This window comes from Canis lupus, chromosome 1 (assembly GCF_011100685.1).
Source record: "Canis lupus familiaris isolate Mischka breed German Shepherd chromosome 1, alternate assembly UU_Cfam_GSD_1.0, whole genome shotgun sequence".
Lineage (NCBI taxonomy): Eukaryota > Metazoa > Chordata > Mammalia > Carnivora > Canidae > Canis > Canis lupus.
The window spans coordinates 9,455,426-9,468,418 of record NC_049222.1 but is presented as its reverse complement, the minus strand read 5'-3'; the positions used below and the strand labels follow the sequence as shown (position 1 = coordinate 9,468,418).

The window sequence follows — 12,993 nt, the reverse complement described above, 5'->3', positions numbered from 1 at the left end:
GTATGAGTCCCACGTTGGGTGGGGCCCACTTTTGGCTGTTATTCCTGTGCCAGGACAATTCTCATTAAAAAATGTGCCGAAGGTATAACATGTGAAAAATAAATTACTAAAAAATTAGTGTTTCTACAGACTTCTGTTTTTTCTAATACACTTTCTCCATTTGATGCTGTTTTCAAAAAGAACATCGAAGCGTTAGACTTCCGTTTTACTGACAACAAAAAGGAGGGGAGGTTGTGTTGTGTCCACGATCACAATGAAGCTGTAGATCACAGACTCAAGTCCAATTATTCCAACTCTAAACCCTGCAATGAATGTTTAAAAATAATCAAGTGTTACAAATACAGAAATATAAAACCTATGAATCTCAGGTTATCTATAAGAGGATTAGATAACAACTTGATCTCTCCCAAGTCTGTTTAAACTCATTTTATGTTTCTATAATGACAAATAACTTACAATTTAATGAAAGGAAAAATAATTTGTGGAAGATCAGTCCTCTTGCTTGCACAAGGAACTATTAGTATTGAAAATATACAAATAGTAAAAGTAATAACATTTTTCAATTAATTTATTTTAGAAAATCAAAGGTTTACAATTGGTGCCATAAGGCAAGATATCATGAATTCAACAAGTTAGTAGTAATACAGACTTCCAAAAACCTTTATAGATTTAGTCCAAAGTAGAAAATTATTTTTTGCCCACTCTTGGACTCAGACACATTCAGAAAAAATATATATTTATAAAAATAAAATGGCAAACCTAATCCCACCAAATAATTGATAGTCTTAATATCTCACACTGGTTTACTTGAACAATGTCTGCATAAAGAGAATAGCTAAGTTTTTTTTTTTTTTTACCTGTCCTCTGTATGATACCTCTGTATCATATGAAGCAATGATGAAAAAATGTAAATTATTTTAGAAAACCAAAACCACAAAAGCCCCTGAAACAAAACACAAGAAACATCAACAAAAATCCACTAAACAAAAATACAGTTGTCTAACTACTCACATAGGCCCTTCCTTCAACCTCTAGACATTTGGCTGTTAATGCTATTTCTAAGTCAGATACCAGGAAAACACTAGGCGTGAGAAGAAAATAAAAATTCAGGCCTAATACACCTCAAGTTTCAGATAAAGTAGCTAGAGAAATATTAATGTGTATGATGAAGCAAATAGAAAGGACTACAAGCTATAATGGGGTGCATAGCTTGATAAAAATATATATTTTCTTCCTCTGAAATGTAATTAAATATTGTCTGAACACTAGATTTAGCAATAGCAAGTCACCTAGAATTCTGAATTTTAAGATTTAGAAAGAGAATTTTATTGCAACCAAAAGAAAAGACAAAAGGATACTCTTATTAATATGTAATCATAATAAGATTCACCAGTGAATGAGGATATCTCTATTATACTACTAGATTCATTAAGAAATTAACTTGGGTGTAGTTTTTCCTAAAATGAAAATAGCATTTCTACTTAAATGCTGATACCACATTAAAGGGAACAGCATACTACTGAACAAAATTTTTAAATTTGTTTTGTGAGAAATCTGATAGTATCCTAAAGTAGAAACAAAATAAAAAGCAAAATTTTAATACAAAAGAAAGAAAATTATTCCTTATAAACCATCTACACGTTTTGTTTTCCTAACAGACACTCTTGAAAAACACAAATAGAATATAGGACAACAGTAGAGAGTTGTGAAAAAGGTAACAGAAAATTAAGGCATTAACTTACTGACAAGCAAGTCTCAGAATACAAAGATCACTGGATGTCTTGTTTGTTGATACATACTGAGTTTTTACTATTTTTTCTTTCTCTACTGAAGTCTTTCATTTTTATAAGTGATGCCTGACAAAGGCCAAAAATGTGCAGATGATGGACGTCTGATAATGATAAACATGAAGAAAAGCCATGGCATTTTCTACAATTTCCTACTGTCACTGGTGGAGGCTATGCTTTACATTCCTTATTAGGTTAGACTCGAAGCATGATAGTCACCTAAGCTTTTGTCACTGCTGCAAAACAAGCTCGACCTCTGGGAACATTAATATTTATCCTCCAAAAGAACCCCTCATTACTCTTTGGAGAGGAATCCAATTGTTAAATTGGTAGCATTTAACTATGATATGCTAAAAGAACACATGGATACAATAAAACAATTGCTAGAAACTTCTTAGTAGATACAAGAGTTTCAGTTTAGCTGGGATCAGCATGGCATCAGAAGTAACCAACAGCTGGCTTGAGGACCAAAGCCCTAAACAACTTCAATATCAGGACCATGAGTTGCATATTTTTAAAGTGATTAACACTCATTTTTCAGTGTTTAATAAAAACTATTATATTGTTTAACTCATTCAGTGAATAATCACCCACACAATGGTCATCTAATAAAAATCCTATAAACTTAGCTAAAATGAAGGACTCAAAAATAATCTACAATAAGCACACCATAATTATACTTAAAATAATGCCAATTTTTATCCATTACTCGGGATAGAGTTCTTATTTCATTATAGGGAGAAGAGGAGAGGTCACTGGCTGAAATAGGCGTCAGAAATGAGAGGATGGAGAAGGTAACTGGCAGATCTCTTACTCACTGGATTATCATAAATTTGTTGACAGGCTGATAATGTCACTCATTATGAATATAAACATGCCCATGTTATGTAACAGACATATGTCAATAAATTTTATATATGTGTATGTAAATATATTGTGCATGTGTGTATATACACAGATACACATATACTATGTCATAAGTTACCATATCATAAACATAAAAAATATGATATATATTACTTTTTAAAAAGCAGCAGGAGCTTTTTATCAAAGCAAATTTTTAGAAGAGATTCCAATATATAAAATAGAGAAAAAATAGGAGGCCATTCTGGCTAAAGCAGAGTAGGAGTAACAGAGACCCTCCCCTTCCTACAGTGACCACTGAGACAACTGCTAAGCATGTCCCAGGGTGTGGTTTGAAATCAATGTCCCAAATAAATCCATTTATTTTGCAAAGATTAAACACAAGACTATTTTTCCCCACTCTATAGACGCATAGGAAATTTTTATAATGCAACTGAGTATAAAGTTAAAAAGGAACTTTTCTTCTCCTTTAAAAACAATAACAAAATAAAATCGCTAAGCTATATAAAACCAAATTATTTTTAAGTCAATCTTAAGTTGATCCATGGAAAAAGTTGTTAGTTCTCCTTTAAAGTGCCTAAATTTTAAAGACTTAATTTTGTCCACGTAAACCTTACCTAAAATATATGAGGAGAATGAATGGTAGGAGGTGAAGGTATTGTTTTTCTTTGTCAAACATGTATCTTCTACCTGACTGACCAATTTAAATATTCTGTTCAGGAATCTTAATTGTGTCACAGAATACTCAGATAGAGAAACATGCAAAAGAACTGATCTGCTGTAACAGTATCTATAAGGTCAACTTTGATGGAGTGTCTGGATTTTTTTTTTTTTTTAGACAAACATTTCATCTCTTTGCTCCAAATATGCCCCCATTTAGGAAGGACTACTTTAATCCATGCAAGTAGATATTAGCAAAATACAAATAACGTATTCTTTTTTGTAAAGATCATGATTAAATGTCTAAATTCAATAAATAGACTCTTTAATAATTTGAAATCCTATGAAATATTCTACATTAGCAAAATTTCAATCTTTCTTCTTTTCTAATACATCTTTGGGTCCTTGCACCGTAGGCACTAGGGCATCTCCACTCCTTGGCTCCTGTTCTTTGCTTTCTTCTGTTGGTTCTTGGCTTTCAATTTCACTTTTGGATACTTCATATCGTTCTTCTATGTAACCTCCATCTGTGTCTGCTGTGTAGATGCCATAGCACATGATACTGACGACCCCCAGTGGAAGGCCAAAGAGAAAGCAGCCCATCAGTGGAGAGCTCTTGAATATAGACTGTGGGAAGAGAATCACAATTCAGTTCTCCTTATATGTACTCTGGTATAAGATACATGAATGAATTTCAAACTACGGCAAATTTCTTCCACTTGCTAACCAGTCAACTTGCTTTTAGTTCCAATGAATCAATGTCAGGATCTCTGCAGCAGCTACCATGTTAGAGACACTGTAAGATAGAACTTTTACATGTATGTGTGTGTGAGAGAGAGACCAGCTACCAGCAGCAGAAAAAAGCACCAAATATTTTATATCCTTTTCTAAGACATTTATCTTCCTCACATAACCATAAATGTCTCTTTGGAGATGGCAACTGCATGCCCAACAGCTATGTAGTCGGATCCTGGACTACAGCAATGTGCTCACTGCGAAGGCTGCTTATCTACCATAAAAAAGGTACATACACATTCCTCTTCACATGGCATTTAAGATATTTTTTACGTACTGGTTAATGATAAAGCACATTAACTTAATTATTTCCCTCAGTGTATACACAATCCGCTTAGTTCTCAGAAAAGTAAAAGCAATTTTATTGAATAGGTTTTTCAACTATACTATCCTCTGTGGGTTACGACTGTAACTCAGAACTGTGCAGACAAAGTCAGAAGAGGGCAAAGTGACTTTGGGTGGAGGTAATGGAAGATGGCTTCCCAGAATAAAGGTGTTTTGAGGCAGAAATTTAAGCATGAGTAAGAATAAGGCACTGTGAGAAGCAGCAGGAAGCTACAGAGAAGCTTCTGCAATTATTCGAAAACTAGAGAGGCCATTTGAGATGACAGATATTCCCATATGTGTTGATGGAAAAGGGAAGGAAAGTGATAATAGACCATTCTGGTAACATTCATTGTGTGGTAGTGTACAGAATGGATGGGAGCTGGAGTGACAGCAAGTGAAGTTAGAGCAGCAGCAGACACAATGTCCTAAGGGCTTATTTTGAGGATTTCTACTTTGATGACTGCTTTTGGCCTTAATGAAAACGCCCATGGAGTAAGTAGCTAAACAACTAGAACTAAGTTTAAGGCCCAAACAAACTTAGACATGCCTCTGCTGTCAAGCTGACCTAGAGGTGAAGCAGGTTCAGATCCAATGACTAAAAAGGGCAGGAGTTGGAAAGAGACTCTGGAAAACATTTTTAAAGTCATGCCAGTGAGGTAACAGATTCTGAATCCCAGGTAACTCACCCATCAGCAGAAATGAGTACTTAGAGAAACTTAATTTCCACCTGAAAAAGATCTTTTTAATGTAAATATGGACTAGTTTCTAGCTTTCAAATTGAAGATGTATCTTTACCTAATCCTTTGAAATTTCAGATTTACCCTCAATTAGACATAAAGCAACTATATATATGTATATTCTCAATAATCCATGACACTAAGCAGACCATCACAACTTACCACAATAGTAGATTTGGCATCAAATACTATCCTCTTCAATCTCTGCAATATGCTATCACCTCCTTGGGCCTTGAAATTAACAGGGGAAAAAAACCCACAATTAAATTATTATTTAAGTATCAAGACTTTATTTTTGTTATATAACCTTACAACCGCAGGTCAAGGGTTGACCCCAGGAGATTACGAAAAGCACCTGAAAGAGCCATGCTGTATATAGTCACAATTTTTTTTTTTTTGGTCCCCTGCTTTCTTGTGTGAACACACTCTGATCCTCTTCTGAAGAATTCAATCTCAAGCCTGCGCGATTCTGGAATTCTGGAAAACAATAACTGCTATAGGACATCTTTGTGATTGTGTAAGGAGAGTCTCCCCAAGAATGGCCCTCCCCTCACCTCAAAAGTGCTGAAAGGCAGAGAGAAAAACTTCTGATGCAAATATATCAAATCTCTGCATTTGGCCATCCCTGAAATCTGGCTCAGTGCTTGAATTCCCAAACTATATGAGCCTCTCCTTGTCAAACAGTTTGAATTGGGTCTCACTAGCTCACACATAGAAGAATTCTCACTCATAGAGGTGAGTTTTATTTCAAGTAGTATTATTTTCTCAACTAAAAAATTTCTACTATGTGATTGTTTCTAAAAAGAAATGCTTGTTATTCTGTGAGCTAACTTTCAAACAAAGTTTGCAAAAGCTGAAACAAAACGCTCACAAAATAGTAGTTTAACTTCATAAAAGCCTAGAAGTCTCATACTTTTTTCTATTTCATTCTTGTCTGTTGAATTAAGATGCATGCTGGTCACAATGTCCTGAGGCAACTTCATGGCCCTATAATATGGACTGCAATCCACAGTTTGAATAATACTACAGTAAGATTTATAGAAAAAAATGGAAAGCTAAGACTGTCTATTATTTCTGAGAAATATTTTATATGAATGAATTTGGAACTCTCCCCTGAAGCTCTGATTCTCAGCACATTTCCTTAAGAAACTGTAATCTTATACACAGGTTTTCTTAGAAAAGCAATCTGAATAACTTAATCCAATTATACTCTTGAACCCAGAAAGGTTAAGGGCCAGGAAATTTCACTCCTGGGATAGCTCTGCACACTGAAGACCTCTTAGCAGCCATAGCCTGACTCCAAATGGCAATAGCACCTCCCACTCACTATGACAATCAAAAATATCTTCCAAATAACCCTAAAGGAGACCTCTCCAGCTATGAGCAGCATCTTTCACAGAGAACCTTTTATGTCTCTCAGAATGTGGCTCTGTGACAGGAGACAAGCAAGGTGGGGAGGACTGCCCCTCACACCCCAGGTGATTGCTCTTCTTTCCAGAATCAGAGGAGGAGAAGAAAGTTTGTTTCTCCCCGACCTCCTCCTCCCACCATCCCTTTGAAATGGAGTCATCGACTCACCTCCACTGTGCCATCCAAGATGTTATTAATGAACTGCACCATGTCCTCGGCATTCTTGATCTGTCTGTCTAGTAAAAAGTACTGTTGGTTGGAAGTATTTAGTACAACCACCGTTGGGACTTTGAGTTCACTGAAACAGAAAAATAAAAGAATCAAAATACACATTAAACACTGAGATGCCAAGTATTTTGATATTCATTTATACTGTATCTAAGTAACTATAATTACAAAAGGGAGAAGCTGCATTAATGGCTTTGCCTCCCTATGCTCACATGAAGAAAATTTCAAATTGTCCATCAGTTTACAAAATAGCTAAATTTAGATTATACCAAAAACACTCTAGGGCGCTGGGTGGCTCAGGCTGATGAGCATCTGACTCTTGATTTCAGCTCAGGTCCTGATCTCAAGGTCATGACACTGAGCCCCACGTTGGGCTCTGCACTCAGAAGGGAAATGGCTGGAAGTCTCTCCCTCTCCCCTTCTCCTTCTTTATTAAGGAAAAAAAAAGTGAAAGAATATATTCTAATATATAATATCAGAGATCTGAGTATTTGCTTAAACTGAAGGCTAAAAATTATGTATGAAGTACCAATTTCTGGGCAATCTTATTCTCTGCCATCCACATACCACCAGTGTTGGTCACACACAGCCCGTTCCGGGTAAGTGGTACTAGGGAAACAAGACAGGGTAGAGCACCATCTCTGCAGCCACATGGCTTGAACCCGGAGCTTTCATCATAAGTCAGGTTTCTAGGCCTCATGCTTGTCATTTATAAGTGAATAAAAGGGAGTAGTAGGAGGGTATCTATATTGTAAAAATTAAGTGAGAAAACTCCAATTTAAACACTTAGCACACTACCTTGTGTTTAATAGACACTCTTCCAAATTCTCTGAACTCCCACTATCCCACTACACATCCCAACACATCCTCAGGAAGTGCTCACTGATGTACTAGACATCAATTCAGTTTGCAAACACAAAACATTACTAATAGGGGCCATTTAATTGAACTAATTATTTTTTCCTTCCAAAGATAGGTTGTTGCACAGTCATAAAAGGAAGGGAAGTACTTAATTCTGTATGTCACCTACACATGGGTTTAAGGTTATTTGTATGTCTATATGAAAATATTATGTAAAAGTACAAAACTCTAGAGTAGCAGCAATTCACACCACTGTATTATCACCACATGAGTGAGTTCAGCAGATGGCTTTCTTGCTCCTAATTCTCTACTCTCCCCATGCAATGCTCTTTTCCCAGGGAGGCAAAACATACTCATGTGACTCCTCATATGTTGGGTTCAGCCATGTGACGTATAGCCAAGGGCAAGGTAACAGATGTGACTCAAGCAGAGGCTTGAAATGTGAGTGCATGGGTAGGCTTGCTTGCCTGTGTTTCTGTGACTGCCACATGATAACCTCCCAGGAAAATATCCTTCCAGGATCAAGGCATGCAAAGACTGCAGACCTGAACCTCAGTGGCAGTCTGGAGCCATATCTATCTGTGCCCAGGCAGTATCAGCCAAGCCCAGGTAAGTGAGAGAAAGTAAATATTACAGCTGGAAGTCACTGGGTATTAGAGTCGTTGATTATCCAGAATTATTATTTGGCAATAGTTAGTTGATTATATAATTAAAAAAGAAAAAAAAACTTAGCTTCATTCTTGTTCATAAGAATAGACAACTTTTTGATTTATAGCAGTTTAGTTATTAGTTATAATGCATACATAGCAAAAAATTCCATTTTTACAGAATAGATCAGAACTTGGCCTGCCTATAAAAATACATATTATAAAAAAGTTAAATACACAGTGGAACTAGAATTCAATAATTCGAGTAATGATGGAAAGGGAAAATATCATTTCATCCTATTCCCTCTTAATTACATTCACAAGAACCACCCCCCCCAAAAATATTTAACAAATCTAGGGTCTGATAGTACCCTATTTATTTTGAGACAACGTAAAAAACATAGTGCTGCCGTATAACTATCTTACAAAATATCATGTATTTGCCCTACGTTAAAACCCCTTTCAGCATCAATACCTATTAAATGCTACTATTTATCTGACAATATTAATGTCACAGAAGAGCTTTGGAGTAAGAGAGATCTGGATTTGAGAACTGGATCTCTTTAACTTACTTGTTGGGCATCCTTTGGCATATTATTTAACTTCCTTGAGTTTCTTCTAAGAAATTTCAATTTCCTCATCTATATAAAATGGAAATAATAATAGTACTTACACCTTACTGAGTTATTGTAAAAGTTAAAAAATACCTATTGACCACTCAGTCCAGTGTCGGTCACAGAATTAAGTGCTCAATAAGGACTTTCAAATATAATCACGTAACCATCATCATATGCTTTCTCTTCTTTTGAAAAAGAAAAAAAAAGCAAAATATGAATAAAAAACAAACAAAACAACACAACAAGGTGTTGGTGGTAGAGATTACTGTTGTTCTTGGACCACAACTGAAGCTCAAAATTTCTATCTCACAACTCACATTAACAATCATACTTATGAAGGAATATCCATCCATCTGTATATATTCCGAATATCATCCTGGATCAAGGAGTTGTCTCTTGGACCCAAATTCTTTCAGCCTTTTACAGTGTTTTACTGAATGCTGGCTTGCCTTGAAGGACATTGTAAGAAACGGTTCTGTCGAATTCCCTACTATATATACTGTAAAAATCCTATCAAAAATATATTTCTATTATAATGTCCCCCTCTTTATGAGATTATATAAGGTCTGCCATACTCCTTATGACCAAATTATTTTACAGGCTACAGGAAATATGTGAATAATGTTTTTCTACTCTTGAATATTAAATATTCAGGATCAAAATTTTCAAGTACCTTCAGTAATGACCTGTAAATGATAAATACCTAAAATAATACAGATCCTTTATTTTATTTTCCTTTGTCTTGATTCCTTGGTTATATATTATATCACATTACTTTGTATCACTGGTAAACACTCTCAAATTCTTACTGGACTAAGAAGATAATAAATATAAATGAATAGAGATAAAAATACTTTATAATTTTAGGCTTTTAACTGGAAATTATGAATGTTACTTGGGGTTGTAAGTTTGGTTTGTATTTCCTCAGTGCTCTTACTTGGAAAATGGAATAATACCCTAAAATGTGAATGAAGGCAACTGCCACACCTTTGCTGCTAAGCAAAGCTAGAGAACACCAAAACAGAGCACAATGCTGTGAACTCAAAATGGAACCTCAACACCGCTGGACAAGGTCACTTGTCTCTAGTGAGCTTTCCCCATCTTCATTTCAGGGGCTATTTTACAGCCCCATTCTCTCCAAAGCCCCATTTCCTTATCACCTCTTGTGTGCTATAGTGCTCTGCCTAAAATAACTTCTCTTAATGACTGCCTCCTCTGGCAAGCATTTTCTGATCCCTTCCACTTTTTTTTTTTTTTTTTTATCCCTTCCACTTTTATGTGCCTTGGGGTGTGGTGGGAGCCACTCTGTTTCCAGAACCCTCTACTGCAATGAATTTTTCATACAGTTTTGCAATTACTATGTTGTCCTACCCAGCAGACTACAGGCATTTTGAAGACAGGAGGAACTCTACTCTTTTTCTGTGTCAACAGTACTAAACACAGTGTGTGATATACAGTAAACCCTTACTAAGGGTCTACTGCATCAAGTAGATTCTTATTTGAAATTAATTTAGTATAAATATGCTAAATGTTTTCTAACAACTTTTTGAAGTGACAAATCAGATTTTTATGTCATAAACACAACTGATGGAATTATTTTAAAATTGTATATTTTCCCTATAAAGTTATTTATACTTTCTTAATTCTTCTCATATAGCAGTTAATACTTAAATGTAAAAATTTTCCACTTAAATTACATTTACTCACTGAAACTGACCTTAAGGGAAGATGTGTGTTAAACAGAAACTACAAGATTTAAAAGTTTTGAATGCTATCTTCTTTCCAAAATATATGAAATTTAGAGATAGGTATTTTTTAATATAGAACAATATTAAAGTTTAATGTGTTTCAAATTTAGACTTAAAAACTAAAGTGAGATATTTGATGGGAGGATATCTGCTTTGTATATATGTAGACTTCCTTTTTTGCTTCCCACCTAGTAATGCTTTTATCTCTCAAAAACAGAAACTTAAAAATTGACAGATTTGGTAGCAGTCATTTAAACATTTAGAATTTTACTTACTCCATCAGCAGGGTATTTATATAGTCATTTCCATCCATATGGCCAAACTGAAAATCTCTAACCAACAACAACAATCAAGAGAAAGAGAGAGAGAGAGAGAGTGTGACATTAGATACAAAACAAGGTAAATATGAACCAAGAACTGAACTTCAGGGTATGGTTAGCATGTAAACACTGTAAATGTTCAACATATAAGTTACATGAAATAAATGTAGAAAAGAGTATGAATTCTACTGGCTTCTGAGATACAAATACACGTGAGTAAAATTAAACAAATTCTAAGACATTTCTACTTTCCATGTATTTAAAATGTAGGGCAACATATGCTTTTCTAAGTAATATATATTTAAGAAAATTAAATCCACTCTGTTTAAAAAAGGACAAATAAGAAGATGTTCATACTATGGAATAGGAGAAATATAAACATATATCACTGTTGTATCACTAGAAGACTCAGAATAAAAAGGTATTGTAACAAATTTATATTGACAGTCTCTTATGGCAGTAAAAAAAAGAATGACTTGGCATAAAACAAAAAGTTATTCTCTGAATTCCTGTTATAATCATCGGTCTATAACTTGTGACTACTCAATTTAACTTAAATCTCAAATTTATGAGTACATGTCCATATTTCCTTACCACAAATGTATCCCAAATCCCATCGTACAGCAAGTATGATACAAATTATAAAGGAAATCTTATTTGCATGACATACGTCAACAAATACCAAGTCCAGCTGAGTGAAGTAAGCCAGTCGGAGAAGGACAAACATTATATGTTCTCATTCATTTGGGGAATATAAATAATAGTGAAAGGGAATATAAGGGAAGGGAGAAGAAATGTGTGGGAAATATCAGAAAGGGAGACAGAACGTAAAGACTGCTAACTCTGGGAAACGAACTAGGGGTGGTAGAAGGGGAGGAGGGCGGGTGGTGGGAGTGAATGGGTGACGGGCACTGGGGGTTATTCTGTATGTTAGTAAATTGAACACCAATAAAAAATAAATTAAAAAAAATAAATTAAATATATCCATGTGAATTAAAAAACAAAAAACAAAAAACAAAAAAACAAATACCAAGTCCAGATAATTCATATGGAAATGTAACATACAATAATTCACGTCAGTATCTTGATTCACCTTTAAAAGTATAAAATAGTACTACTTTTGTTTTATTATATTACATAATTAAAGAAAGATAAAGGAATCTTCCTGAATGTAAGCACCTACCTGTGGAACTGGTCTCTGTAATCTCTAGCAACTTCCTGAATAATTGACTTTAATCTGTGAAAGAACACATGAATGTTTCATCTCTTTGCTTCAAAAATATATTATCATTTTCCAACTATAATATCTGCTGCCTTATCTAATACTGTGGGGAAAAGGAAGATGCCATATCAAGTTTATCTGAAGCCATGTAAAGTCTGAATTAGATGGTATTTGAAGCTTAAAACTATTTCAAAACACTATACCTGGTGTGTTCAATTGATGTATTTTTCTCATCAATAACTGCAATAGCCACAAGCTTTCCTGAAATTAAGAATGACATATCTAAATTCAATAGCCCTCATTATACAAACTTTTCAATTATTACTGTAGCTGTGAATCGGAATTAGTAAATAATTTCTAGAATTTAATTCCAATTATCCTACATGTTACGCACAGTAGAATGAATCAATGAATTAGTCAATTCAAAGTGAGATGTTCCCTCCCACCTCCCATCCCACAAATGTAAATAATAGTAAATATTTAATAATTTATATATTCAAATCGTACTGTTTTCACACTACTGACAAACTGACTAAATTACATACTTTGTCAAAAGCTAAATATTTAATAATTTATATATTCAAATCGTACTGTTTTCACACTACTGACAAACTGACTAAATTACATACTTTGTCAAAAGCTAGGATATTAAGAAATACATTTATTATTAATTAATAAAAGAAATTTATTAATTACTGTAGCTCTAAAAGAATGACCTCTAACAAGAGAAAGATTTTTACATGCTATCCCTGCAGTACCATGGGTTACTA

General features: G+C 34.5%; 1 protein-coding gene across 2 annotated transcripts in view; it reads right to left on the bottom strand.

Annotated features, from left to right (window-relative positions):
• Positions 1-550: 550 nt before the first annotated feature.
• TMX3 (thioredoxin related transmembrane protein 3) overlaps positions 551-12,993 on the bottom strand; it is a 44,469-nt gene continuing 32,026 nt past the window's right edge. The window contains exons 11-16 of one of the 2 annotated variants that reach the window (XM_038525827.1): positions 12,427-12,484; positions 12,185-12,238; positions 10,957-11,013; positions 6,749-6,878; positions 5,333-5,401; positions 551-3,938 (exon numbers count right to left, since the gene is read on the bottom strand). In XM_038525827.1, the coding sequence (XP_038381755.1) occupies positions 3,681-3,938; positions 5,333-5,401; positions 6,749-6,878; positions 10,957-11,013; positions 12,185-12,238; positions 12,427-12,484 (626 nt within the window). In that variant the 3' untranslated portion in view covers positions 551-3,680. Of the gene's footprint in view, positions 3,939-5,332; positions 5,402-6,748; positions 6,879-8,888; positions 8,958-10,956; positions 11,014-12,184; positions 12,239-12,426; positions 12,485-12,993 lie in introns of those variants that run through there. The other variant, XR_005353352.1, reaches the window with a different exon arrangement.